At 41.6% G+C, this 26,184-nt stretch overlaps 2 protein-coding genes across 6 annotated transcripts in view; one reads left to right on the top strand and one right to left on the bottom strand.

Moving 5' to 3' along the window:
• The first annotated feature begins 356 nt into the window (after nt 1-356).
• SUMF2 (sulfatase modifying factor 2) lies at nt 357-11,317 on the top strand. Its single transcript, XM_007481800.3, has 9 exons — nt 357-663; nt 1,803-1,959; nt 4,317-4,431; nt 5,245-5,289; nt 6,242-6,392; nt 7,163-7,218; nt 7,480-7,564; nt 7,787-7,937; nt 9,691-11,317. Exons 1-9 carry the CDS (start codon nt 585-587, stop codon nt 9,773-9,775), a joined length of 924 nt encoding a protein of 307 aa, XP_007481862.1. The 5' UTR covers nt 357-584; the 3' UTR covers nt 9,776-11,317.
• Nucleotides 9,632-26,184, bottom strand: part of TEX14 (testis expressed 14, intercellular bridge forming factor) — a 150,847-nt gene continuing 134,294 nt past the window's right edge. Inside the window, exons 30-33 of one of the 5 annotated variants that reach the window (XM_056814208.1) lie at nt 21,028-21,134; nt 19,586-19,643; nt 19,155-19,219; nt 9,632-9,769 (exon numbers count right to left, since the gene is read on the bottom strand). In XM_056814208.1, coding sequence (XP_056670186.1) covers nt 19,183-19,219; nt 19,586-19,643; nt 21,028-21,134 — 202 coding nt within the window. In that variant the 3' untranslated portion in view covers nt 9,632-9,769; nt 19,155-19,182. Of the gene's footprint in view, nt 9,770-10,154; nt 10,293-18,080; nt 19,220-19,585; nt 19,644-21,027; nt 21,135-26,184 lie in introns of those variants that run through there. The other 4 variants (XM_056814207.1, XM_056814206.1, XM_056814204.1 and 1 more) reach the window with 4 other exon arrangements.

Below are 26,184 nucleotides of genomic sequence, written 5' to 3'. Positions count from 1 at the left end.
TCCAGAAATCTTTCCACTTGGATACTGTGTATTTGGTCCAAGCAAGTCAGTGACTTGGACGATGACAAAAATGCAGTGGAAGGCTTGGTGGGCTGACCCGGCAGAATCTTGACCTTGGAGTAGGGAAGACAAGGGTTCAAGTCCGTCCTTTGACACATGCCAGCTGTGTGTGTGCGATCCTGCGCAAGTTATTTACCTTTTTAAAATCTTTGCCAACTCTCTAAAAGTATAAATTGTAACTGAATAACCCATCCACTTGGGTGGATCAGTTTTGTTTTATAACTTCGTCGGCACATCTCCAACCCCCCACCCCGAGGTTTGCTCACAGCAATTCAGCGCGTGCGTTAGTGGGGGTGGGGTAGGATGACAGTGCATCTCCTCCGGAAGACTGCATCGGATCAGGCTGGCCAAGGCGCAGACTCCCTGCAGTTCGCTCTGTTCTCTTCACCGCAGCCCAAGAGCCCCGAATATTCCTCCTTCCTGACTAAGCTCGCCGGTCTCCGCCCACCGTGGCAAGGTTCGCGGGGGTCCGAGCCGGAAGTGCGTACCTTCTGGCGCTCTAGTCCTTTCCGGTCTGTCCGGCCATGGGCTCCTTCCTCCCGCCTAGTCTGCTGCTGTTACCGCTCTTGGTGCTTGTGTTCCTGGGCTTGTGGCCAGAGTCAGGTCAGTGGCCGCGCCCGATTCACAGTGGGAGGCTTGGAGTACCTGGGCTGGAGATGTCCGCAAACTTCAGCCTTCTTCCCCCTGCCCCAAGCCCCCAAACCCCGAGCCTCACAGCTCCCAGAACCCTTAAGTGGAGAGAAGCCTTGGATCTTGGGGCTAGAGCTGAAAGAACCATAGGTGTCCACTGATCCAACGCCTTCATTTTACATTTGAAGAAACTGAGTGCTAGGAGGTGAAACTGCTTGTCTAAGGCCACACACACAGGGAATGGCAGAGCCGGATTCGAGACCCTGGCCGCTCTTTTTTCTACTATATGGGGCTGTTTCCCTTGAATTTGTATGAAACTCTAGTCTAGAGCAGCTCGGCTCAGATCTGATCTCAGACACTGAACTAGTTGGGTCATTGGTCAAGTCGAATAATCTGCCTGCCTCAGTTTCCACATCTGTAAAACAGTAATTATTAATAGCGCCTACCTCTCCGCTGTTGGGAAGATAAAATGAAATCTATTTGAAGTGCTTGCAAACCTTAATGTTTGCATATGATTGTTTTCCCTCTTTTAAAGATAGTCTTTTTGGGTGGTTACTTTATATTTGGGACAGGGGGGATAGACCATGGGAGAGACAGTTTAAAGCAGGGTTACATGTGTCTATGCCCTTTTCTCCCTCAAGTAGCATTTGAGGTATTGATCCTATAAATATTATCTATTGTAATGATCTGTGTTTGTGTCCCTTGGGCAGTGAGTGCCCTGGTACCATGTCTTATCTAAGCCATATGTTGCTAGTCTTTTATATTATCGTCATTTCCTCATGACTTCTCACAGAACCTTCCATTGCAACAAATACAACTGTTTATAGTGAGTATCATTTTGCTTGCCTTCTCAATGGGTAGGGAAAAGGGCTAGAGGAAAGAGAGAGAGAATTTGGAACTCAATAAAAAAATGTTATAAAAGTAAACATGATTTAAAAAATTAAAAGTAGAAACAAATAGAACTTTGTACTTCCCCCAGCATCTAGCTCACACATACTGTAGGCATTAAATGAATGTTTATGGACTGTATGAATGAATAAATGAATTGCCCTTTGCATTATATTTATTTTATTATAGCTCAGGTTAGCTCTGTTCTATCTTTCATCTTGCAGGCAATGGGCAAGATAACAGCATGGTCCAGCTGCCAGGTGGGACATTCCAGATGGGGACAAATTCCCCGGATGGCAAGGATGGGGAAGGACCCATCAGGGAAGTAACTGTGAAGCCCTTTGCCATTGATAAATATCCTGTCACCAACAAAGATTTCAGGTATGGTGAGTACCTGGGCACCTTCCTAGTCAGGGCACTCACTAATCCTCCTCCTTCCTTAATCTGTACACATATTAGCAAAGGACATTGAAGATTTTAAAAAGCACTTAAAAACATTTTTTTTTCTTAAACCTTCCACCTTAGAGTCAAGACTCTGTGTTGGTTCTAAGGCAGAAGAGCGATAAGGACTAGGCAAGAGAGGTTAAATTAGGATTTGCCCAGGGTCACCCAGCTAGGAAATGTCTTAGGTCACATTTGAACTTAGGACTTCTTATCTCTAGGCCTGGCTCTCCTTCCACTGAGCCCCCTTGCTGCCCCCAAAAGCACTTTCACATTTAACATTTCAATTCACCTTTATTTTTAGAACACTATAAGGAAGCTATCATTTCTGCCCTTGTGTGAGACAAATATAATCTTAATGTAGAATAAAACAGGAAGAGAAAAAGCAAAGAGAGAGAACTGTGGACCATTATCACTGATGACTGCCAATTAAAAAATTTAGGATTTGGATGGAGGTTTAAAGGACCTGTATGAATGCATGAATGGCAAAAAGCATTTAGTGTTTATTATGCTAAGTCCTATAAATAACTTCAAAAGTAAAACAGACCTCATCATTTTACAGTTAACATCCTACTAGGGGAAGACTAAAGAGTAGAGTGACAGTCAGAAAGGGAATTTTAGTCTAGGGAATGACAGGCATGGTAAATAGATCCATAAGGCAGCCCTTTTCAGAAGCAATGGTGGTACCTGTTCATTGACTGTACTTGAGGTCAGGAAGTGTGACAGGTGGCATGGTATGCATGCACCACCGTGACAGGATGGGTGGCGAGATGTGAAGCAGGTCTGGTCTGGTGCCTGCTGTGTAGAGTGGGCTAAGTGTGCTTTCATCCATTCACCAATCAACCCCAAGGTAGAAATTCTGGCACTAAGTGGATTAACTACCCCAGGAATAGAAGGTCACTTTGGACTTGCCCAGTGTCACATGGAAACTACCTAAGAAAGAAGCCAGATGTCCTGACTGGTTGGCTGGTGTATTTAACATGGGAATATCCCTGAGGAATCTGGGCAAAGAACAACCTGCCTAAGAGAAATTCCCTGTCAGCCCAGAGATCAGGCTATGGGAGGACTGCCAAGGTAGAAGTAACTGCTGGCCCGAGAGACTGGTGGGTCTTGGATTCTTCAGAAGCTTATCCAGATTTCAGAGAGCTTCTCTAGAGAGAAGGAAAAAGTCCATAACAGATTTATACTTGGGATCAGTAGTGGGTAAACAATGAGCATATTTGATCATATTAAAAAATAAAAATATCCAAAATATTCTTATGCTTCTACCCCTCCCACCCAGCTTGACACATAGTACCTTTAGATCTACAGAATTCTTTCCTCTTATCTTGTTAGGGTTATTATTCACATTTTCCAATGGAACGGTTTAGCTTTCCAGGGCCAAAAACAACTTGCAAATGACAAAGTTGGAACTTGAATCTAGAGTTCTAATTCTTCAGGGTCAAGCAGTTTTCTCCACCAGCAATGTCTTTTTTTTTTTTTAAATTCAAAGATATTTTATTTTCCCAATTACATGTAATAACAATTTCCAACATAATGTTTCCCACCGTTATAAGATCCAAACTATCTCCTTCCTTTCCTTCCCTCCCCCATCTTGGAGATGGCAAGCAATTTAATATACCAACAGTGTGTTAATGAAAGGCTATCCATCCTTTGAGGCCCTGCTCAAAAGTCACATCCTCCATGAAGTTTTTCTAATAAGAGGCCTCCTCTCTGCACCCCACTTCCAGCATTTGACTGGGCTTGTGTGTGCGTGTGTGCAGTAATAGAAAAGAAAATCACAGATACTCTTCCCTCTCCAAAAAGAAAAAAAACCCTAATAGGTAGCTAGGTGGCATAGTGGATAGAGTATCAGACCTGGAGTCAGGAAGACTGGAATTCAAATCCAGTCCCCAGACACTAGCTGTGTCACTTAACCCTGTTTGCCTCAGTTTATTCATCTGTAAAATGAGCTGGAGAAGGAAATGGCTAACCTCTCCAGTATCTTTGTTAAGAAAACCCCAAATGGGGCCACAAAGAGTTGTATATGGCTGAAACAATTCACCAGTGATAAGCGTTATAGATTCTTCAAAGTGTTTTGTACCTTTCTTATGTTCCTGTGCCCCTCTGCTCTGTATTATAATTGTGTACATGTCTCATCTCCTGTACTAGATTGTCAGTTGCTTGAGGGGAGGGACCAGGCCTTATTCATATTTGGATCCTCAGGGAGAATTGAGTACAATGCACTCAGCAACTGTTTGTTGAACAAATGAATGAAAGAGCATGAATGACAAGCTGGGCAATATGTCCCCTCCCAGGGAATTTGTCAGGCAGAAGAAGTACCAGACAGAAGCTGAGTCATTTGGGTGGAGTTTTGTTTTTGAAGACTTTGTGTCTGATGAGCTGAAAAAAAAAGTGACCCAGAAGCTGGAGGTAAGAGGGACTGGAGGTGTGGTGAGTGGTGGATGGGAAATGGGACAAAATACTAGGGAAGGAGCTAGGGAGAGAAATGGAGGCAGAGGTGGGCCTAGATCTGGTTCTGTCATGAAGAATCAGATCTTAGAATCAGGTACAGGGAGAACAGGTGAGATCCTAGGCCAGGGTTGGCTAACCTTTTCCCAATTTGAGTGCCCAGAGGGCAAATTCAAGCCCCCAGATTACCAGAGAGTTGAGGAAGAAAGTGCTTGCTTTGGAAGGCTGGACAGAGGGGTGGGGAAGAAGGGGACTAGAACCCTGAAGTGTCCACTGTGCACTTGTGTGCTGCCACAGTGAGGCTCTAGGCTTTAATTCCTGTCAGATGACCCCTAAATTTTCTTCTAGCTCTTAACATTTTGTGTATTACATCATAGAAAATCAAGGGTTAGAGAGACTACATACCTATTCAAAAGCTCTGAGTCCATTCCCATTTTTTTTCAACTTGGTAGAAAGTAGTTCATGGAAAACCAAAACCTCAGGATTTGAAACTGACATGGCCATCAGATGTCATCTGGCTCAGACCCTCTATCTAGACAACAATGTGGGTTGGGGAGGCGATTCAAAGGTTGCAGGAAGGGAAGGAGCCTTCTCTGAAAGATCTCTGGGAAGGAAGATGGCACCAGTCTTACTCGGCACCACCAGCATCTTCACCGAGTTCCCACAGCTTTTGCCCCATATCCTTTGCTCTGACCCAGACGAGATTGGGGTGGGCATGGGAGGGACAGTAGATTGGGAACCAGGACAGCTCATTTGGTCCTCATCTCTTTGCAGTCTGCACCCTGGTGGCTCCCAGTGGAAAAGGCATTTTGGAGGCAGGTGAGGTTGTCTCCTATGTCCTCATCCCTCTAACCTCTGCCCCTTTGTGGTCCCTTTCTGGAAACCTGACCTTCTCTTGTCCCCAGAAACAATAGCCTTGTATGACAATAATTCAGATGAAATATTTGACCCAAAGATTTGGAGCCAGAAGATCTGAGTTTGAATTCTAGGCTTTCTTTTTGACTAGCTTTGTGATCTGAGAGGCAGGTCACCTGGGCCTCAATTTCCTCCTTCATGAGACAAAGAGGTTGGACTAGATGATCTTTAGTGTCCCTTCCAGTTCTAAATCTCATTATGTGACTGGATAACTAAGATTTCCCCCAAGACAAACATTCTTTTCCTAGTGTCCTAATTTGAATCCCAATTATGCCACTATGAGACTTTTGGCAAGTCACCCTCCTTTTTCTGGACCTCCCATGCATCATTCATAAAGAAAGTTATAATCAGTAACTTAAAAAACTTACCTTTTGTTTTAGTATCAATTCAATTCAGAAGAGTGGCATGGGCTTGGCAATTGGGATTAAGTGATTTGCCCAAGGTCACGCAGCTAGAAAGGATCCTAGGCCAGATTTGAACCTTCCTGACTTCAGGCCTGCTGCTCTATTCATTACTACCTAGTCATCCCTACTCAGTGACTTCTAAGGATCTTCCTAAATTATGAAGCTTTAAAGCTGTCTCTTCCTTTTTGCTCATATGCAGGATGGGAGTAACCATACTGTCCTAGCTTTCTCAAGGGTTGGTTGTTTCAAAAGCACTCTGGGAACCTGAAAGGCTATGGAAATGAGCTGTTAACACTATCCTTTCTGTTACCTCTCATTCCTCAACACATTTTCTTTTCCCTCCTTCACTGTCATATGGAATGATGAAGGCTAAGCCCAATAGTCCCATCTTAGGGATCTAGGGATTCTGTCCTTCTCCAGGCGTCTCTCCCACCCCCTTCCCACCCAATCAGCCTGCAGGTCCAGGTTCTGGCATCCGAGACCGGCTAGACTTCCCGGTGCTGCATGTGAGCTGGAATGATGCCCAAGCTTTCTGTGCCTGGAGAGGCAAGCGGCTGCCCACGGAGGAGGAATGGGAGTTTGCTGCCCGGGGCGGGCTGAAGGGTATGTTGGTCTTCCCTCATGCAGTGGTGAGGCCTTACAGAGGATGAGAGGCAGTGGGTCAGAACAGCTGTGTGACAAGTTCCCTTAACCTCTTTGGGCCTAGTTTCCTTATCAGTAAAATGAGATCAGAGTAGATGGTTATCTAAGACACCTTTTGGTTATAGATATATGTGCCTTAGAGGCAGGGGAGGTGAGTGGGGGAGACTTCCAGGGGTATATTCAGGAGACTGATGTGTATAAATCCCTTAATAGGAAGACTTGTTAGTTCTTTTGTCTCATGTCCATCCCCTTTTCTCCACTCACCCGGACACCACCCTCCTTCAGGCTTTTGTCACCTCTTGGCGAGGGCTATTGCAATAGCCTCATGTTTGCTTCTAATCTCTCTTCCAAGCTATTCTTCACACAGGTGGCAAAATAATCTTCCTAAGGCTCCAGTCTGTTACTTCCCTACTCAAAAATTTTCACTTGCTCCCTATTGCCTCCAGAAAAAAACCCCAAAACTCAACCTGGCAGTTGAATTGAATGAAGAGCCAGGACAGATAAGATCCTCTCTCCCCTTCCCTCTGATTCTATTTCTCCCTCTCTTCTCCCCATTCTCTCCTTTTGCTCATTACTTTCCTTTTATTCCCCCTCACCTTTATCTTCTGTTCCATCTTACCCTCTCCCATTTTACCATTTCCTTTTTCTCCTTCTGTTCTCTGTCCATTTTCCCCATCTCCTTCCTCTTTTGGTTCCTTCTCCCCAGTCTCCTATCTCTCCTTTTCTGGCAGGTCGAGTATACCCCTGGGGGAACCAGTTCCAGCCAAACCGCACCAACCTATGGCAGGTGAGGCTCCTCATACTCCTCTCCCCTGGGACAGAGATGCCTGTGGCCCAAGGGCAGGAAGGCCCAGGTCTCCTTGTACATTCCTGGCACATTGGGGAAGTGGCAGCCAAGGGAATACTGAGGTGGGAGCACAGGGAATTCCCAGGTCTGGACCCTAAATTTAACCCCCCTCCAAGGCAATGTGGCTGGCTGGCCAGCCGGCCTGGGCCTGTCCTACCTGCTCCTGTGGGAAAACTCTGATTCTGATTTCTTTCCTCCCAGGGCAAATTCCCCCAGGCTGATACAGCTGAGGATGGTTTCCATGGAGCCTCACCTGTAGATGCTTTTCCTCCCCAAAACAACTATGGTAAAGCGAATCTCAATTCTAGTCCAGGCCCTAGCATGTAGTTCCTCAGATTCCCAAGCTTGGGTTAAGCTTTCTCTGGCGGGTCCTTAATCTTAGGAGTCCCCAGTTTTCAGGAAGAGAATATCCACTTCTATCCCTTCTCACCTCCAGAGTAGGTGGGGTGGTCTTGGGTTGCCAAGTACAGTCTTATTCCCTGAACTGAGTCTGCCTACCATTCATCAGGATTATATGACCTCATGGGCAATGTGTGGGAGTGGACAGCATCCACTTATGGACCTCCTGTCCCTGGCCAAGACAGGAGGGTGCTGAGGGGAGCATCCTGGATTGACACAGCTGAAGGTTCAGCCAACCACCGGGCCCGAGTCACTACCAGGTAAGGATGTGAGCCCTATTCTAGGGGAGGAGAGGAGCCAGGAATTTCTGGTAGTAGTGAACTTGGAGACACAGGTCTCAAATATGAGTTTTATTAAAGCCACTTACCTGGAACACTTCTCTAGGCCCCAGTTTTTTTCATTTGCAAAAAGAGGGTGCTATGCTGAGGCCCCTTCTGACCCTTAGAGCCATGATCCTAAAGCCTAGGCTCCAGGGGGAAGGAAGCACGGAGTTGGTATCAGGGAAGAACACTTCTCTTTAACCCAGTTTCCCTTGTCAGTCAAGCTTCCCGTGAAGTTGGGGAGAAAAAAGCCTTTTATATCCAGCCTAGAGTGCAGGGGCTCTAGGCCCCATGTTTATATTATTCAGGCTCCAGCTTTTTGTGCTACCTCCCAATTCCCAACTTCACTCTTGTACGGGAAGGATGAGGAGGGAAAATCCCACATCAACATTTTGAGGTAGTCAGTGGCTCTAGGAAGGGTGTAGTCTGGTAAGTGGTCTTCAAACCATTAATAGAGAGTTGGAAGGTGCCTTAAGAGCCTTTTTTAGTTTGACCCCTTCATTTTGCAGATGAAGAAACTGCAGCCTGTAGAGGTTAATGTGATTTATAGGATTATAGATCTGTAGGAGAAGGGACCTTAGAGGCTATCTAGCCCAACTTACTTATTTTATGGTGAGTAAATTGAGGCCCAAGAAGGCCTAAGGATACCAAGACAGTACATATCAGAGATGGGATTTGTTAAGTCCTCTGACCTGAAAGAATTTGTCAAAAGTTATAGTTCTCTCTCTCTTAAAAAAAAAAAAAAAACTCTTACCTTCTATCTTAAGGCAGAAGAGTGGTAAAGACTAGGCAATGGGGTTAAGTGACTTGCCACAGGTCCCACAGCTAGAAAGTATCTGAGGCCAGATATGAACCTAGAACCTCCTTTCCAAGTCTGGCTCTCTATCCCTTGAGCAACCTAGCTGCCCTAATTCTCTCCCAATACACTTTCAAAGCACTTTTGCAGCCACACTGCCATCCTGAGGCATTTATTGTGGTCTCATTTTCTAGGTAAAAAGAGTACTAGAGAGGCAAAGTGACCAGTCTGAGGTCACATAGTGAATTAATGACAGCCATGCTTAGAAACTCGAGGTCCTGACTAAGGCTTTTCCCTCCATCTCTCAGCTGATGGAGCTCCTTTTTGACTGTCAGGTTTTTAAAAATCTAGAAAAAAGTCCACAGCCCCTAAGAGACTTTTCATAGGGGCTCTGGGCTCTTTCAGCTTGAGTCTATGGAATAGCAATTCCTTTTCTGGAAAGCAAGAGAATTGGGTTCTGTTCTAGGCCTTGCCTTGATCTTCCTCACTGGGGATTGTGTGGGTGGAAAAGTTCATAAAACAGAGTATAAACAATATTGTTACTATTTCTTAGAAGGTTAGACCTTAGACCTCTTCTGGTTTCACTGAGGGAGACTGATTGGTGGGAGAACAAAGGACTTGTCTGAAGCCATAGAACAGTTGGTTGAATCAAGTGTTTTGTTTTTAAGATCCTGAATTTAAATAAACTGAATAACAACCTCTCAGATCTTTCCCAGCCCTGTCCCCAATCTGCCCCTTCTTTTTCTGGTCCTTTCCCTGAATTCCTGGCTCAGGGCCTCTCCTTCCCTTGGCCCTAGATGGCTTCAAGGCTTGGGGCTCCCGAGGGGTTGGAGAGGGGAAGTGCTATCACAGGTCTTGGTCCATTGGTTCTTTTCTTCCCACTTTCTCTGATGGTAGGATGGGCAACACTCCAGACTCTGCCTCGGACAACTTGGGCTTCCGCTGTGCAGCCAGCCCAGGCCGGCCTTCTGGGGAACTGTGAACAGAGACCAAGAGACAAAGGGGAGAAACCCTTGTGGCCTTGCTCCTGTGGCCAGCCAAGACTCGACTTAGCCAATGCCTTATCCATAAAACATCAAGCCCAGACGGAGGGACAGCTGGACTAACTCCAATCTCCTCCCTGGACACATCAACCATTCTCCCTTTCTCCATCCTCACACCCTGCCCCCACCCCACCCCCAGGTCTCTACTGAGTCCCACTGGCTGAATTCTGGCTGAGGCTGAGAATGACCAACCCTACAGGACTAGGATCATTGCCAACTTGGGGAACCAAAGACCCTAGTGTTGACTATAGTTTACATGTGGCAAGCACACCCACCTGCACATTTGATGGACAATCAAAGCTTGTAGCTGAGAATCATGGCTTGTTGGAAATGGAATGGACCTTCAAGACCAGGAGTTCCCATACTAATTCAGCCACAGAACATTAATTTGCGCCTTGCAATATATTGTTGAAATACTGGTCCAGAGGGTAGAGGCGGGAGGGTATGAAATATCCTCTGAGAATTAATGGGGAGGTAGAGAAAATCTTGGAATGAAATAGATGAAATTGTCTTCATACCAAAAAAAGTTGTTGTATATACATATATTTTAGATACAACTTCATAATTTATACTAGGTTAGCTCAGTTTATCATATTTGAGAGAGAATAGCACTATTTCTAATAGAACCCCTAATGGTATTGTGCCATCTCTCAGGGTCTAACACCTGCCTCCCAGGCTTGTGTGGATCAAATGAAATATTTGTAAAGTACTTAGCTTAGTGCCTGGTACCCAGTAGGTGCTCTATAAATATTTCCCTTCCCCTTCTGTGGAACCCAGTTTGGGAATCACTGCTCTTGTACAAGCCCTTCATGTGACAGAGGAAATTGGACTTCAGGATGTGAATCTTAAAACTGCTCAGACTGTACCTTAGAAGATTTGGTTAAGTTTTTCCCCTATTGTAACAATGGAGGTTCTTGATCAGTAATGTATTTGAGAACTTTTAAAATTATTTCACCCTACTCAGACAGTGCCTTAGGGGAAAATAAAGTTGCAAACTTCTGACTGAACAATGAAAAGTCCCTAACTCATAACTTATAGTAAAGCTAGGTCTATTTTTAGATCTAATACAAAAAGATGCTCAGTACCTATAAAGTTCAAATTAATACCTAAAAGGTCAAGCAACTTACAAAAGGCAAGCTTAACAAAAGAGGTGTGAAGTACTCACAAGATTTTATCTAACCAAAGAAGATGAGAACTAAGAATGGGCAGTCCTGGAAAAAAGCATCTATTGTGATTGGTAGATGTGAAAATTTAAGGGAAGTGACATAAGAGAAAATTTCTTTAAAAGGAGAAGGATTGAACTCAGTGGAGGAGTTCAGGAGTTCAGTGGAGGACTGGAGCTTGCTTGAGACGATCTTGTGGTGAATGATAAAAGACCGACTTACTTTTCCTTAGCTTTGGCCTAAGCCTTTTCTACTATTTTCTCTTTCTCTTTCCCTTAATTCCTTCATTTGTATTTATTAAAATCTCTGTAAAACCCAGCTGACTTGGGTATTTTCATATTTGGGAATTTTCCCATGGTGACCGCTTAATTTTAGATTTTAAATCAAGACACTAAAAATTATCTTTACAGTTTGGCCGAAACCTTTACAGTTTTGGCAATTCACAGTCTTGGCAAACCACATTTTCACGGTTACAAGGAGAAGTGACCAGCCCAAAGCCACACCATCAGAAGCAGGCAGGACTAGCACTTAAGTTTTTCAGACTCAATCCAAGGCATTTCCTTTACTGGGTGGTACATAGTATCACTGGAGAGACTAGAGTTGGGCAGAGGTTGAGGATGCCTGGACATACATAGGGGTCAGAGCAATACCCAATACCAATACCCAGTATTGATTCTAAGATGGAAGGTAAGGGCTTAAAAACTTTTTTTAAAAAGGGGTTTAAAAAAAATCCAATAGGAGGGTGCCCAGGGATGACAAGAAGTTTAGAGCTGGCCTTGGGGCGCAGATGTGTCCATCAGCAAAAGGACTGTTCCAAACAAATGTAAACACTTTCCTCAAGGCATGTCCTTAGACTACAGCCTAATATTGTCTGTCCCTGGAGAGGGAAGAGAATGCCACTGAGTCCCTGATGCTCAGATCCCAGAGTCGTTGCCCCACAGGTCCCCATGCGCTCAGAAGTTCTCTGGAAAGTTCTACTGTTCACTCTTCTTTGCCCAGTGGCAGTGAGGACAGCATTGATGAACTGATGCATAGGCCAAAGGGATACTATCTCCTGGCTCACAGGCTTCGTGTAGTAGGCCTTGGTAGACTTGGATGAAAGATGCACTCTTGGTGCAGTCATTAGCACCAGGGATACAGTAAAGCTGAGTGGTTAGATTTGATCCAGCCCTCTTCTCCACCTTTTACACAGGGCAGTGGACTGGCTATCGGAGGCCCTGGGTTTTAATCACAGCTCTCTCACTAGCTATTTGACCCTACTGATTTCAGTTCCTTTATAAAATGAAAAGTCAGACAGACTTCTAGGGTTCTTTGTATGGATGTCAATAATAACAGCAGCTTACATCTCCTTAAGAGGCAGTATTTTGGCTGTGTGATGCTGGACAAGTCATTTAACTTCAGTGTTCTGGGCAACTCTAATACTAGAAATCACAAAGACGCTGCCAACTTGTAAACGTAGAAAGCTTTTCCTCATCTATTCTACTAAAACCCCCAGTCTAGTCTATCCCCCACCTGAATTTCTGTGATCCTGACAGCTCTAGGAAGTTGGACTATTAAGTATCATTATCCCCAGTTCATACATGAAGAAGCCAGAAAACTTAAGATCCAGAAAAGGGAAGTAACCTGCTCATGTTCACCCACCTAGTAAGTCACAAACCCTCCAAAGGAATCACAGAGGTCCTTCCTCTCATCCTGCCTGCACCTGATCATGGACATTCTTGGTAACATTCCTGGCTGATGGGGAAGATCAGGCCCCTCTTTAACTAGAGATCTCTGCTGACCCACTGTCTCCTGCATAGTCTGTTTCACTGAGATGGCTCTAATTGGTAAGAAGTTTTTTTCAGCAAAAGTCTAAATTTGCCACCTTTGTAAGTTCCACACACTGCTCCTGGCTCTGTTCTCTGGCACCCCACAAGACAGTTCCTTAAACACTCCAAGACAACTTTCTTGTCTTCTCTTGGTATGATCTCAAGGTGCTTCCTTATTTTGGATGTCCTGACAGTAGTCTACATCTTCTCAGTGTCTTTAAAATGGGTCCAGAAATCAAACATGTATGCACCTACTGTGTGCTAAGCACTATGCTCATCACTGGGAATAAAGACAGAAATAATTCTTGCCTTCAAGGACATGTAAACAACTATCACCTATGAACCAACAAGATAAATAGCAGATGAATTGGGACTAATCTCAAAAGGGAAGGCACTAGTGTTAAGGAGACTGGGAAAGGTGCTTTAAAGAAAGGTTTTATTGTCTGTTTTTATATCACCAGCCTCTGCAGCCCATGCTTTCTCATCCAAGGTAGTTATTACAAATAACAGTATTTTTTAAAGTCAAAAAAGGGAAAAGAAAAAATTCAGCATAACTGAACAATATCAAATAAAACATAACTTTGATCAAAAAAGACTGAAAATGTGTAATGTACAATGCCTAAGGCATTTTAGGCAAGGAATGGAAATATCTTCTCATATCTTTCAAGCCTTCCTTGTTTTTGTTTTTAATAATTTTGCAATATTCCCATTTATTTTTTTTCTGTTGGCCTTTCTATTTCACTGCTGTCCTTTTGTGTAAGTTTTCTTGGCTCCATTTATTACTCTGAATCAGTCAAAGTCAGTCTTTCCACACTTCTTTGTATTCATCACTTAGGCTATTTCTCATAGCACAGTAATAGTCCATTACATTCACATACCATAATTTTTCTATCCATTTCCCAAACAATGGAAATATGCTTTGTTTTCAACCTCTCTGTATTTTGATGTTTGATTTTTTTTCCTATCAATGGGGGTTATTCCTTGTAATGGAATCTCTGGGTCAGACTAGACATTTTAGTCACTTGACTGTATTTTCATAATTCCAAATTCTTTTCCAAAATAATTGTTTTGATCTCCAGCATCATCACCAGTGCACTAGTACTGTCCCATCATCCCTCCAACAGTGACTATTCCCAGTTTCTGTCATCTATATCAATTTGCTGGGTGAGGAAGAATCTCAGGGTTTTTTTTTTGATTTGTATGTCTCTTGGTAATCTGCAGCATTCTTTTATATAGTTGTTAATAGTTTGCAATTCTTTTAAAGAACTATTTGTTCATATTCTTTGATCATATATCTATACCAAACCCTTAACAGAAATCAAGTAGAAAGATTTTTCAGGAAAAGATTCTTGCAGATGATGGGATTTTAGCTTTTATTCAAAGGAAGACACAGACCGGAACATAATACTACAGGTATAGTCTGGCTGGGGAAGAGTGTAGTGGGACTCTTGTCTATCTAATCCTGGCTAATGCTACTCTTAATACAAGATAGCCTAGAACTTTTATTAGATTTATTTTGAATGACACAGCTCATTGCTGACTTCACTGCAGTCCTTTAAGACATCCATTTCTTTCCACACAAACTGTTGTCTAGCTTCTCTCTCATACGTTTATTCGTAAAATTTATTTTGGATGGTAGTACAGAATTTCACATTTCTTCTCTTTCATTTTACTCTGTTCAGTTGGGCCCCTCATTCTCTCTTTGTTCAGAACTCTCACTTCCCAGATGAGAAGACTGAGGCCCTGAGGGGTTATATAACTCACCCAAATTTCACCCATCTTTTCAGTTCTGAACTTAGGTCATCCAATATGGTAGCTAGCTTTGACAGTTTCTCATCCATTTGTGATATTGACAAGCATAGCATCTATGTCTTTATGCAGCTTATTTATTTTAAAAAGTTGAATAGCACAGAGCCAAGAATTAGATCTGGGATTCAAACCCAAGTTTGACTCAATTACTGCATTGATTATTTTCAATTTGTTCTTCTGACACTTCCATCCTATTCCCCAAACTTAATAAAAATTAACATTTATATAACACTTGTTATGCATTGTGCTAAGTACTTAACATATATCTCATTAGATTCTTATATAATGGTTAAATTGGGATTTTGACTAAGAGTTATAAAAAAGTGGTTGCTGATTATTATTCCTTGAGTTGGGAAAACTATTAGCAGCTTTTAACAATTTTTGTTTAATTGGAATATTAGTAAAAAGAGGGAAATGTGGAAGGGAAAGAGGTAAGGAGACTGCCTAGCCTATCCTGAATGCTGATCTGGTGAAATGAAGCTCGCTCCCTGACAGAGTTCCAATCTCCACGTGGGAATCCTAGTCACTCACCAGCAAACTGGGCAGGATCCAGGCAAAGTCCCACTGCAGAAAAAGCCTTGTGAGCTAAGCTCACTGAGGCAGCAGTGAACCCAACAAGAAAGTCCCCAACTCTTTTAAGAAGCTCCAAAGCCATAAGTCAAAGTCCCGAAGCTGAAAACTCCAGTCGAAAGGCCCAAAGTTCCAAGTCAATGTTGAAGTCCAAAAGCTCCAAGGAGCTGTCCTCCAAAGGAGAACATCCAAGGAGCAGAGACTCCAAGGAGCTTCAAAGGAGAAGTCTCTTGTACAAGAAGTTTAGGACTTTTTATAGTCCTTTTTCCATGTCGCTTCCTGTCTCTTCCCCACTTTAGAGGAACCAATTGCAGTCTTTCAATTTACCTAGCACTGCCCAAGGGAGGGGTACAGTGACCTCTGGAGTTGTCACCCACTCTAGCAAGTCACTTTTGAACTCTCATACTTAGTGACTAGTAAGGTGTTAAGTAGGGGTACTTAAGTTCTTGACTGATTAACTTAAAAGTTGCAGATTGTTAGACAAAAAGAATTTGGTTCACTCTTCACACTTACAATACCCCTGGAAAGTAGTTGCTGTTATTATCTCAATTCTAAGAGTTAAGGAAACAAACAGAGGTTATATGTCTTGCCCAATGGAGTCACACAATCAGTGAGTGTCCAAAACTGGATTTGTATCTGTATCCCGACTCTAGGGCCAGTGCCTCTGGCTACTTCACCATCTTCCCCCCTTCCCCTAATGACCCTTTCTCCTTTCCCCTAAAACTCACATATAGACCTCTCCACAGACAGGAGCTGTCATTCATAGCACTCCAGATCTGTAGGCACAGGTAGCTGGGAAGAAGAAAGGATGTTAAGGGGAAAGCCCCCACTGGTAGAGATGGAGCAGAAATGAAAGTTAGTCCTGTCCCAGTCAATGACAAACTCCCCAGGAGAAAAGGAAGTAGGGAGACAGGAGGCTAATTAGGTAGCTCTGTTGAGGAAGAGGAGGACCCCAGTCCCAGAGTCCCAGAGGGGTTGAGGGAAGGGTTGTAGGACTTCCCTAATTATTGGTCATCCTATTCCTTGACATCTCCCTCCTTAGCCCTCATCATTCTGGTCAGAACCTCAGAGACCAGACATGGTCTCCTAAGAGGGAGGGGGAGGTACTTTGTTTGTGGGAATCAGAAGCCATGGCCTCAGTAGATATGAGGTCTGGGAATGTGGAGTGGGGTGCTATCCTCAAGAGGATGATGAACCATTTCTGCCTTGGTGTATGTCCTGTGGTCTTCAGCAAGTAATATAACCCAGGTCTATGAAGGAGTTCAGCTATCAGATCCTTTCCAGATCTGATCCTATGAACAAAGGGTGCCAGATTTCAGACTATTTTGAATCCCAAATGACTAGAATGACCACATCTATACATAAGGAACATGAATCTGGCAGCAGTGCCAAGGGCAGAGATTGAAGTTAGGACAAGACAACCCATTCAGATCTATTATCAATCATTGGAGCTGAGTGTTGGGGCAAGGGGTTGTAATCTGGGTTGAAGTGAATATTAGGTTTGGTTTGGGACGAGTTTGGGGGTTGGAATTGTTAGGAAGAGCTAGGTTTTGAGTTGGGTTTTTGGTTAGTATTTTAAGCCAGTCCTACCTAACACTTAACAGTCTAGTGGTTCAACAACAAAGATAAAACACTGATCCTACTAGACTAGGCTCTCATTTGTCCCTGTATTAGAAATGCCTGGTTAGAAAGACACTGACCATAATGGGAATTCCACTTACTTTAATGATAACTCTATTCATTAACTTTAACTCTAGGGTTAACTAACTAAGAATACTGAGCAAAAATTACAAGGGTTCTCTTTATTGGTTGGAGTATTACTTTCTTCGTATGTGGCTAAAGGGATCCTATTTCAGGTGTGGGCTGGACTAGCAGTCAATGATGTCCCTTGCAACTCTTTAACCATACTAGTTTTGATCTTTTGGAATGTTATTTACATGTACACAGTCATCTTTCATTTAACTTCAAAAACAAAAAAAACCCTTACCTACTGTCTTAAAATCAATACTAAGTATTGGTTTCATGGCAGGGGCTAAACAACTAGGATTAAGGACCTGCCCATGGTCACCAGCTAGGACTATCTAAGACTGGATTTGTACGTTGTTCTTTGGGTTCTACTTCCTTCTCTTCCTTGTTCAAGGAGCAGATTTTACAGGGCTCATGTCTCTTGTCTTCAGGGCGAAAAGCTTCTAAGCCAGGGCTTAAAGGTGGCAGAGCTGAAAAGGTTTCTGCCAGTCCTAAACTAAAGATTTCTGTACTTTCTGAAAAAACTCCGTAATAACACCTTCAAGCTCAAAGCACAAGTTAACAACCCCCAACTGAGTCTGGGCTTAGAGAAGGTGGACTACATTTGGAGACAGAAGATGGAGCTCAAAGTATGAGGAACCAGCAGCCCATCTCCAATACCACAACCCATATTGAGCTTTGTGAGGACTTTTGTGAGCTTTGTGAATTGCCTTGTCATAGGCCCCATTTTTTGGAAGGCATGATCACTGTTCTTGCTATGCTATTTGAAAATTCCCCTTTGTTAAAAGATCACTGACCCTAGATGACTTACTAAAGGCAAAGTGGAGGGGATTCCTGGACCAGCATTGGGAGAATACTCCTTAGGGTTAGTCCCTAAACCTTGAAGTAGCCGTTACTCAATCTTCTAGTGACGGACAGTTGGGGGAGTGATCCTAGAAGGGACATTACACTTATTTTAGGATAATTACTGCTTTCTCTCTTTGTTACAAGTGTGCCACCTGCCTTTCTCTTTTGCAAATTTCTTTCTGGAAATTTTCTAGGACCCAGGGACTGTGTCTTCTACTTTGTATCCCCCACAATACTCCATAAATGCCTGTTAACAGATTCATATCTTTGCTGATGTTCCAATAACACACAACTGTGTAACATTTCTTGCATAAAAATCTTCCATTTATTTTGTACTCATAACTGCCTCTTTGTAGCATCCAAACTCTGGAAGCTCCGTGAATCTGTCCAACTTTACAACTCAGTTGTTACAAGTCAAGTCTGTGATCAATGTTGTTGACAGTTTATATTCAAACATAAATGGGAAACAAGTCAAGGCAACACCATCCTCTAATAACATATGCCTAGTCTAGGCACCTTTATCCCCAAGGTACCACTACCCAGGAAAGTGAATTACAATAAATGATGGGGACTTTACCTTACCCTACTTATCATTCAAAAGCTCACCCCTTTGACACTAATGATATGAGCTGTCCAGTGCTGAAACACCTCACATCTCAATGCCTTTCTTTTTGAGGAGCTCCATCCCCTCTCCTGTAATATCTTCCTTCAATATCCCCCCAACTCCCCCCATTCCACCCCCAAGGTTGCAAATGGTATGGCACTGAGCCTTTTTCCTTGTAGGTGGGTACCAACCTGAACTTGAGACAACCAGTGTAAGAATATGAGCAATGACTCAGAACAAAAGCAAAATTACAAAATGCTGATTCTCATTTTCTACACGGATCTATAGCCAAATATTGTTATCCTCTGACAATCTCTAAAATACAAATTGAAGGGTTTTCTTTGTGTTGGAGCCCTTGCATAGTCCACGTGTCCACTCTGGTACCTGAAGTAACTAGAAGAGGCAGGCACAGCAGTAGCATCTTACACAACGGAAACCAGAATGGTCTAAGAGAAGGAACATTTATTACACATCAACCAACAGAAAATGTTTGGTTCATCCCACCATAATAAAACAAGCCACTGCCAAACCACTGGATCAAATTTACAGGCCCACAAAGAAACTTTTATATCCCAAACTCTCTCACCAGTAAAACAAGACTAAAGATCAAGACTCTAGGCATTAGCAAGTGGATCTAGGCATACCCCTTCATGTCTGTTATTATAAGGGGAAGGCAAGTGCAAGTCGACTGTAGGAGGATTTGATGAGGGTCATGAAGATTGTGGCCAACCAGAGGCAGGGAGCATGCAACAGGGAGAACATAAAAACATACCGGAAACTTAGCTATTATCGAACTCAGATTAGTCTGAGGTGTTGCTCTGATCCAGAACGATTATCCTATGTTCATTTTTTAAAGGAAAGAAAGGAGAAGGGATAAAAATAATCACTTTAAAATAACTTACAAATGGAATATTTCTATTCATTGAAATAAAAAAGATATCTGCATTATTAGGGAAATTTGGGTGGTGGGGTACTTGAAGCCCATTCTTTGGAGACCACTCTGTAATTCAATCCAAGCTAAACTCAACTGTCAGTTTTCATTTTCATCAGTCCCCATCACAGAAACTTTAAATATGATACAACACTGAAATCCCCACCTTTGTTAGCATGCTTATTCCAAATGCAGGTGATTTTAATAGTTCTCTACCAATGCTGTGTAAAACTGGGGAGCTTAATATACAAATGCATCTGACATCAAGTTACCTCGATGGTTGGCTCCAACCCAGGCGATGCCACAAACCAGGTTTCAGTTCTTCCTGATCTAGAACAAGTAAATCACTATTAGGTAATCCCAGATAAAAGTTCCTAAACATCTTTATATTCAACACAGGGCAGGGGCAACTGAGCCTCCCTAAGTTTGAGTCTATTCATTTTGTAGTTGATTCTATGTGGGGCTCCCCATACCCCAAGAAATATTCATTTTGCAAATAGAAGAAATGGACTTTAAATCTAAATGTTTATGCCTTATAGTTACTCCACATGAATTTTTAAAGGGCAAAACATTTTAAGGTTTCTCATCTGATGCAAACTGTGGATCTGTATGCAATAATTTGAGAAAATATATGATAGAAAGTTGCTATGAATTCAATACAACTTTTTTTTAAACCCATACCTTCCATCTTAGAATCATTACTTTCTATTGGTTCCAAGGCAGTTCCATAGCAGTGAGGACTAAGCATTGGGGTTGAGTGACTTGCCCCATGTCACATAGCTAGGAAGTTTCTGAGGCCATATTTGAACCCAGGACACCTCCTGTTTCTAGGTTGACCTCTTGAATCCATTGAGCTACTTACTGTTTCCACTCTTTTAAGTGAATTTGTATTTTATTTATTGCAACAGTAGCTCCACACTTTTGAAAAACTAATACTTATGAGCCATATCATTTATTCAGCTAACAGGTTTGTTTGCTTGTTTAACTACATCAAGTCATGAGATAGATCCCTTTCCAAAAATTCCTTTGCTCCCTGGGGAAGTTCACTGGTTGAGACCCACTGCACTAACAATAAACCAAACCCAGGCAAGTCATTTCTTGTTAAGGTTAAGACTCAATAAAATGCTATCCTCCACAGCATCTGTGAGGAATCAGTTAATGCCATGGTGTTCTGAAAAGAACGAACCTGCCTGCCATCAAGAAGCCAATCTGCTTCCAGAGAGGAATCTCTGCATCGGAGTCATGTGAAATGTGAGTCATTTGTGAATTGCTGCTTTCTAAAACAGTTTTGAAGTCAAAGTTAGCTGAAAACTTTCCCATAACATGTACCCCCACAACCATCTTTTCCATAATTCCATAATAAATGTTTTGACTGATTCTGAAACCCCTGAATGGGTTCTATCTGGAAACTTTTGACGCTTCCAGACAACTAAAAACTAAAGCTTTGTGTATTCTGTCAACTATCCTTATCCAGGTGCATAAACAAAATGAGGATTTGGACTGACTGGCTTGCTTTGGAGGCAGAACTAAGTGTTAATGACAAGCCTTTACAGCAAACTAAAGGGAAAATAAATTAATAAAGGCAACATTAATGAGTTTGGTCACTGGCAGCCAACCACTTCTAAAAAATTCTATACTCCTTATGACACAGGCCTGCAGAATAAATACATTGTAGATCCATTAAAGAGGACCTTTAATAAGCTCAGAAAATTACCTTCAGGACTCCCAGAAAAGCTGTCTGGTTTCCTTCTCTCTGCCTTGGCCCTTTCTCCCCCCTTTTTCTTCTTGTCACCAACTTCTTGATCAGTTATACTTGTCTCCCTTCAACAACAAAGATTTCTATATCAGACCATGAAGAGAGGGACCAGGAGAGCAGTATCCAAAGAGCAAAGGATGCATTAACCTGGGTATGAGCCAATTTCTTGTTCACAAACACTTCAGGACTCACTCCTAAGTTTCTCTAAAATTAAACTATTATAGAATAGGCTGAAAACTCAAGTAAAAAAAATTCTCTCTGGATCAAGAAGATAACTGAAAATTTTTCAGGCATCGCAGAATCATAGATTTAGAGATAGGGGGATCTTTTGCTTGGAGCTCATCTTGTTCAACAATGCCATTTCTTTATAATCTTTATTTTATTTCAATAACAAATTTATGCATAAGTTTTCGAGTGTTACATGATTCATGTTGCCTCCCCTCTTTCGGAGCTGACAAGCAGTTTACTAAAATATATTTCTATATTATTCATTTTTGTAAGAGAATAATCTTATAAAACCCAAACCCCAAATCCCATACCCAAATAAACAAGTGATAAATCATGTTTTCATCTGCATCTCTACTCCAAAAGTTCTTTCTCTAGAGGTGGATAGCATTTTTTTTCATAAGTCCTTCAGAATTGTCCTAGATCATTGTACTGCAATGTTAGTAGCTCCACAATATTTTAGTTACTGTGTATAATGTTCTCTTGGCTCTGCTTATTTCAACAATGACATTTTACAGATAAAGAAACTGAAGCCCAGAGAAGCTGACCTGTCCAGTGTCAGAGATATAACTGTGGTAGCTAGGATTTGAACCCAGGTACTCTGACTAAAAATATAGTTCCCTTTCCACTGTAGCATACAATGTAATACTTCAACTTCAATAAATAAATCATTTACATTTCTATAGTTCTTTAAGGCTCACAATTATCTTTTCTTACAACAGCCTTAAGTTTATCAGTCCTATTTTACAAATAAAAAAAATCAAGGTTTGAGAAATAGACTGACTTGTCTATCATCACAGTTAGTAAGTTTTAGAGCAGTTCAGCAAAACTAATCAACCAAACCTGTCAGTATATGAAATGTTCTTACATTCTTAAGTCTCCCACCTCAAGTATGTATGGGAAGGAGGTACATTTTATCTCTTTCTTAGGAGCAAACTTGGTCAAAATGCCACCCAGCATTAATTTCTGTTTTGTTTTGGGATGGTTCTTTCCCACCCCCCCACCCCCCATTGTCACTGTGTACTGTTTTCTTGATTCTGCTTACTTTATTCTGCATCAAATAATTTAAATTATTCCATTCCTATCTGTTTTTTTTCATATGCATTATTTCTTATGGTACAACAGCATTTCATTATGTTCCACAATTTTCTCCATTACCAACATTTATGGGTCTATACTTTTGTATCCAATTCTTATCTACCATAAACATATTGGAGTATACAGGTCATTTCTGTCTTTAAACTCCTTGGGGTGTATGCATGGAGATGCAATCTCAAGGTAGATCAAGAAGTCTGGGCACTTTAATTTTATTATCTTTTATTTTTACAACTTTATTTCTGAATATTTACCTTCCCTGCCAAATAAGTCATCTCCTTTTAAGTACAAAGGGGACTTTCATCAATTGACCTCCCTCAATCCTTTTGATGAGACTGCAGAATATAAAGGCTAAGTAATGGGAACATGATGGGTAAGGCTTTCTCTCTCCCCTCTCACATATGGAATAGTCATTTGCACTTTGTAAATGAAGTAGCAGGACCCTAGTGCCAGAGGCAGGTGCTGCTTTGGCCAGGTGTGCCCCTATATATGTCTCTATTATCATATTCTACATGTGTAACCACTCTTTCCACTGATGCTATATTTGGGGGAAGATTCATTCCAGGTTTAGGGGGAAATAATAAATATGTACTTTTGAAATTCAGGTTCATATAATAGTTCCTTATACAGTTGTGGGGTTAATTTTGGTATTTTTATTTAAACTACTATTCTTACTTTGCCATTCTAATAAATTACTTGCTTTGAGCTAATTGTATCTTCTGAGTGACTCCTGAAGGTAAATGCCTTGTATTTATAATATAAACATATTGCATAATAAATAACATTATTTATTATATCATATATTATGAAAAATATAATTTTTTTAAAAGGGTTTTTGTTGCTGTCTTGTTTTTACATGACTAACCTTTCCCCTATATACCTATATTCCCCCTACTTAGTCCTAGAAAGCCATCCCTTATAAGAAAGAATAAAAAGAAAATTAGAAAAAACCCAAACAAAATCAATAAATACATGCAAAAAATCCGATGTATGTAACATCTCACACCTGTGCATCCCCCCTCTGCAAAGGAGGAGAGGAAAGGAATCTTTTCCTCTTACAATCATGTAATTTCATAATATTCAGTTTTTATTATTTGGTTGTGGTTCTTTACATTTTATACTTGTGGCCAATGTGCCATTTTCCTGTTTCCTGCTTATTTCGCTTTCATTAGGTCATATGAGTTCACGCTTCTCTGTATTTATTGTTTTTGTTGTTTCTTAAAGCCTCAAAAATATTTCACTGTTTACATGCCACAGTTTGTTCAGCAGTCCTCAATAGGTAGGTATCTGTTTTGCTTCCAGATCTTTGCTACCACAAGAAATGCTACTATAAATATTGTAGTGTATGTGGACAGCCTTTTTTCCCATCAGTGACCTTGTTGATGAAATGGTGGTGGTACTAATATCCTAGAAGTACAATCTCTGGGTCAAAGGGTATGAGTATTTTGTAATTTTATTTATGTAATTCCACATTTCTTTCCATGATGTTTGTGCTAATTCATAGTTGAGCCAACAATGCATTAATATACCTGTCATTTCAAGATCCCTCAAACATTGACGATTCCCATTTTTTGGGCAATCTTTGCCAATTTTATGAGTTTCCAGTGAAACTTCAGGGATGTTTTCACCAGCATTTAAATAACTATTAGTAATATGGAACATTCTTCATATGGTTGTTAATAGTTTGTATTTCTTCTTTTGTTGGCCACCATGGAGGTCACAATGATAAAGGAATAATGGGCCCCATCCAAGGAAGGAAGGAAGAAGGCCTGGAAGGGAAGCTACAGTAAATTGGCTAAACCTGGTCTTATGTCAAGATTTCACCAAGTTGCTAACTTAGTGCTTACTAACTATTGGAAAGCTACTGCTTTCCAATAAGCATTTTTTCAGCCACCATCCCTCCTAGTTTCTCTTCTTTCTTGACTTTGTCAGCTCTCTTTCTCTCTCTCTCTCCTCTCTCTCCCCCCCTCTCTAATTAGCTAGCTCCATCCATAGCCTGCCCCTTCTCAGGGACCAAAGTAAATACTGGCTATGAAATTTGTAGCCAATTGGACTACATTGAAGTTTCTCACAGAATCCTTATCCAAAACACCACCAAGGTTGGAAAATGCTGCTTCTCTTTTTCCTCACATAAAAATTAGTTATAATTCTATGGAGAATTTCAATTTTTGGAACATTTAATTCTTTTTTAGAATAAATTCTATTTTAGTTATAGATTCACAGGATTTAGATCTAAAATGGGTCTTTGTAGCTCATCTAGTTCAAATTCCTTCTTTAATTTTGAAACTAGCTTTTCTCAGTGCCAAAAAGACTAATTGTAAGAGAGGAATTTGCAAAAGAGAGAAATCAGATCCAGTGGTACAAGGAAAAGCCCACCTGGGGGACGGGCAGAAGGAAAAAACTTCAAGATTCCAGTGAGAAAACAGAAGCTGTGAGAACTCATAAACTGCCAGCTCAACTCATTCCTCCAGCTGAGAGCTTCAGAAGAAGATCTCTGAGGCTGGAGGTCCTTCTGGACACCAACTGCTTCCTAATGAACCCTGAAATCTCTTAGTAAGCTCAAATATTGCAGACTGGACTTAGAAAGAAGCCATCTACTGAGAAAATTCTCTCCAAAGATTATTCTCTACCTCCCCTCTCCCCAACTTGTCCTGAACTTCATTTTCTAACTAGATTAGATCAGGAAGCAGGGACAAACCAGATTTGGGGAGGTCAGTCTGCCAGTCCATAGGGATTCCTGTTACCCACTGTCCTCACCAAATACCCTCACATCTCTCCTTTCCCTGAGTAATCCCAATTAAGTGTTACTACTTAGATCAGGTCTGCCTAGAGGAGAATTAGCTCAAACACTAGAGATCCAACAGCTAGATCCAAAGAGCAATCTTTTCCCCTTGTCTGAGGAGTAACCTCAGGCCTTAAGGGAAGGAAAATCTTTCTTGCCTCTCAACAATAGCTGACACCAAGAAGGGAGGCAGTGAGTCATTTCACTGAAGCTCTTGCCTCTAAGTTAACCTCCATCTTCCCCTCTCATTCTCTCAACTCTTTCTCTCCCTCTCTCCAGTTCCCCAGTGTATGTGTGAGTGACCTTCTTACTGGCCATTCATTACATTAAGACTTTAATTAGATCTAGAATTTCTTTTCTTCATGATTACATACTAGTATAACACATTATTTTTCCCCATAGTTCTTATCACTTCATAATCACTAGCAAGTTATTTTTGTGGGTCAAAACAATAAAAAACATCTAATAGAATCACTAATAATACCACTTTATATTTGTATAGCACTTCTAACTTTTCAGTCTTTTTATTCTTTAATTTCATTTTCTAAGGGCCTTGGAAGGTATGTGAGAGGGGTAGCATGGTAGAACAGAATGATACAGTAATTTGCAGTCAGACAACCTGGGTTCTCCTGATGATTTCACTATTAGTTACCTGGGCTAGATCACTAACAGCCTCAGGTATGAAAAGCTTGGACTTGATGATTTCTACAGCTTCTGTTGCCTAGGGTCTTAAGGGTAGATGAAGGCAATCTGATACACTTCACAGAACTAAAGCATCCTGCCAATATTATAATTTAGTTGACAAACCAGGACCGGAATTCAACACCGCAATCCTTTATTAATCACCTGCTCTGTGTGAGGCACTGTATTCGATGGCTGGGGTACAATGAAAAAAAAAATGATCCCGATTCATGAGGAGCTCACATTGTACCTGTGTCACAATAGATATACAGACAGGGACATAGTACCAGAATTGCAAAATCCAATACTACTAAAATTAGGATTCAGCAGAC

This window comes from Monodelphis domestica, chromosome 2 (genome assembly GCF_027887165.1).
Source record: "Monodelphis domestica isolate mMonDom1 chromosome 2, mMonDom1.pri, whole genome shotgun sequence".
Taxonomy (NCBI): domain Eukaryota; kingdom Metazoa; phylum Chordata; class Mammalia; order Didelphimorphia; family Didelphidae; genus Monodelphis; species Monodelphis domestica.
This window is presented reverse-complemented; position numbering and strand designations above follow the sequence as displayed.

What these genes read in the sequence shown, in the direction of transcription:
- SUMF2 (XM_007481800.3), top strand. Translation starts at nt 585, where the DNA reads ATGGGCTCCTTCCTCCCGCCTAGTCTGCTGCTGTTACCGCTCTTGGTG. An exon ending in GGGCTTGTGGCCAGAGTCAG is followed by an intron (nt 664 to 1,802) that starts GTCAGTGGCCGC and finishes TTCATCTTGCAG; the next exon opens with GCAATGGGCAAGATAACAGC. An exon ending in ACCGCACCAACCTATGGCAG is followed by an intron (nt 7,219 to 7,479) that starts GTGAGGCTCCTC and finishes CTTTCCTCCCAG; the next exon opens with GGCAAATTCCCCCAGGCTGA.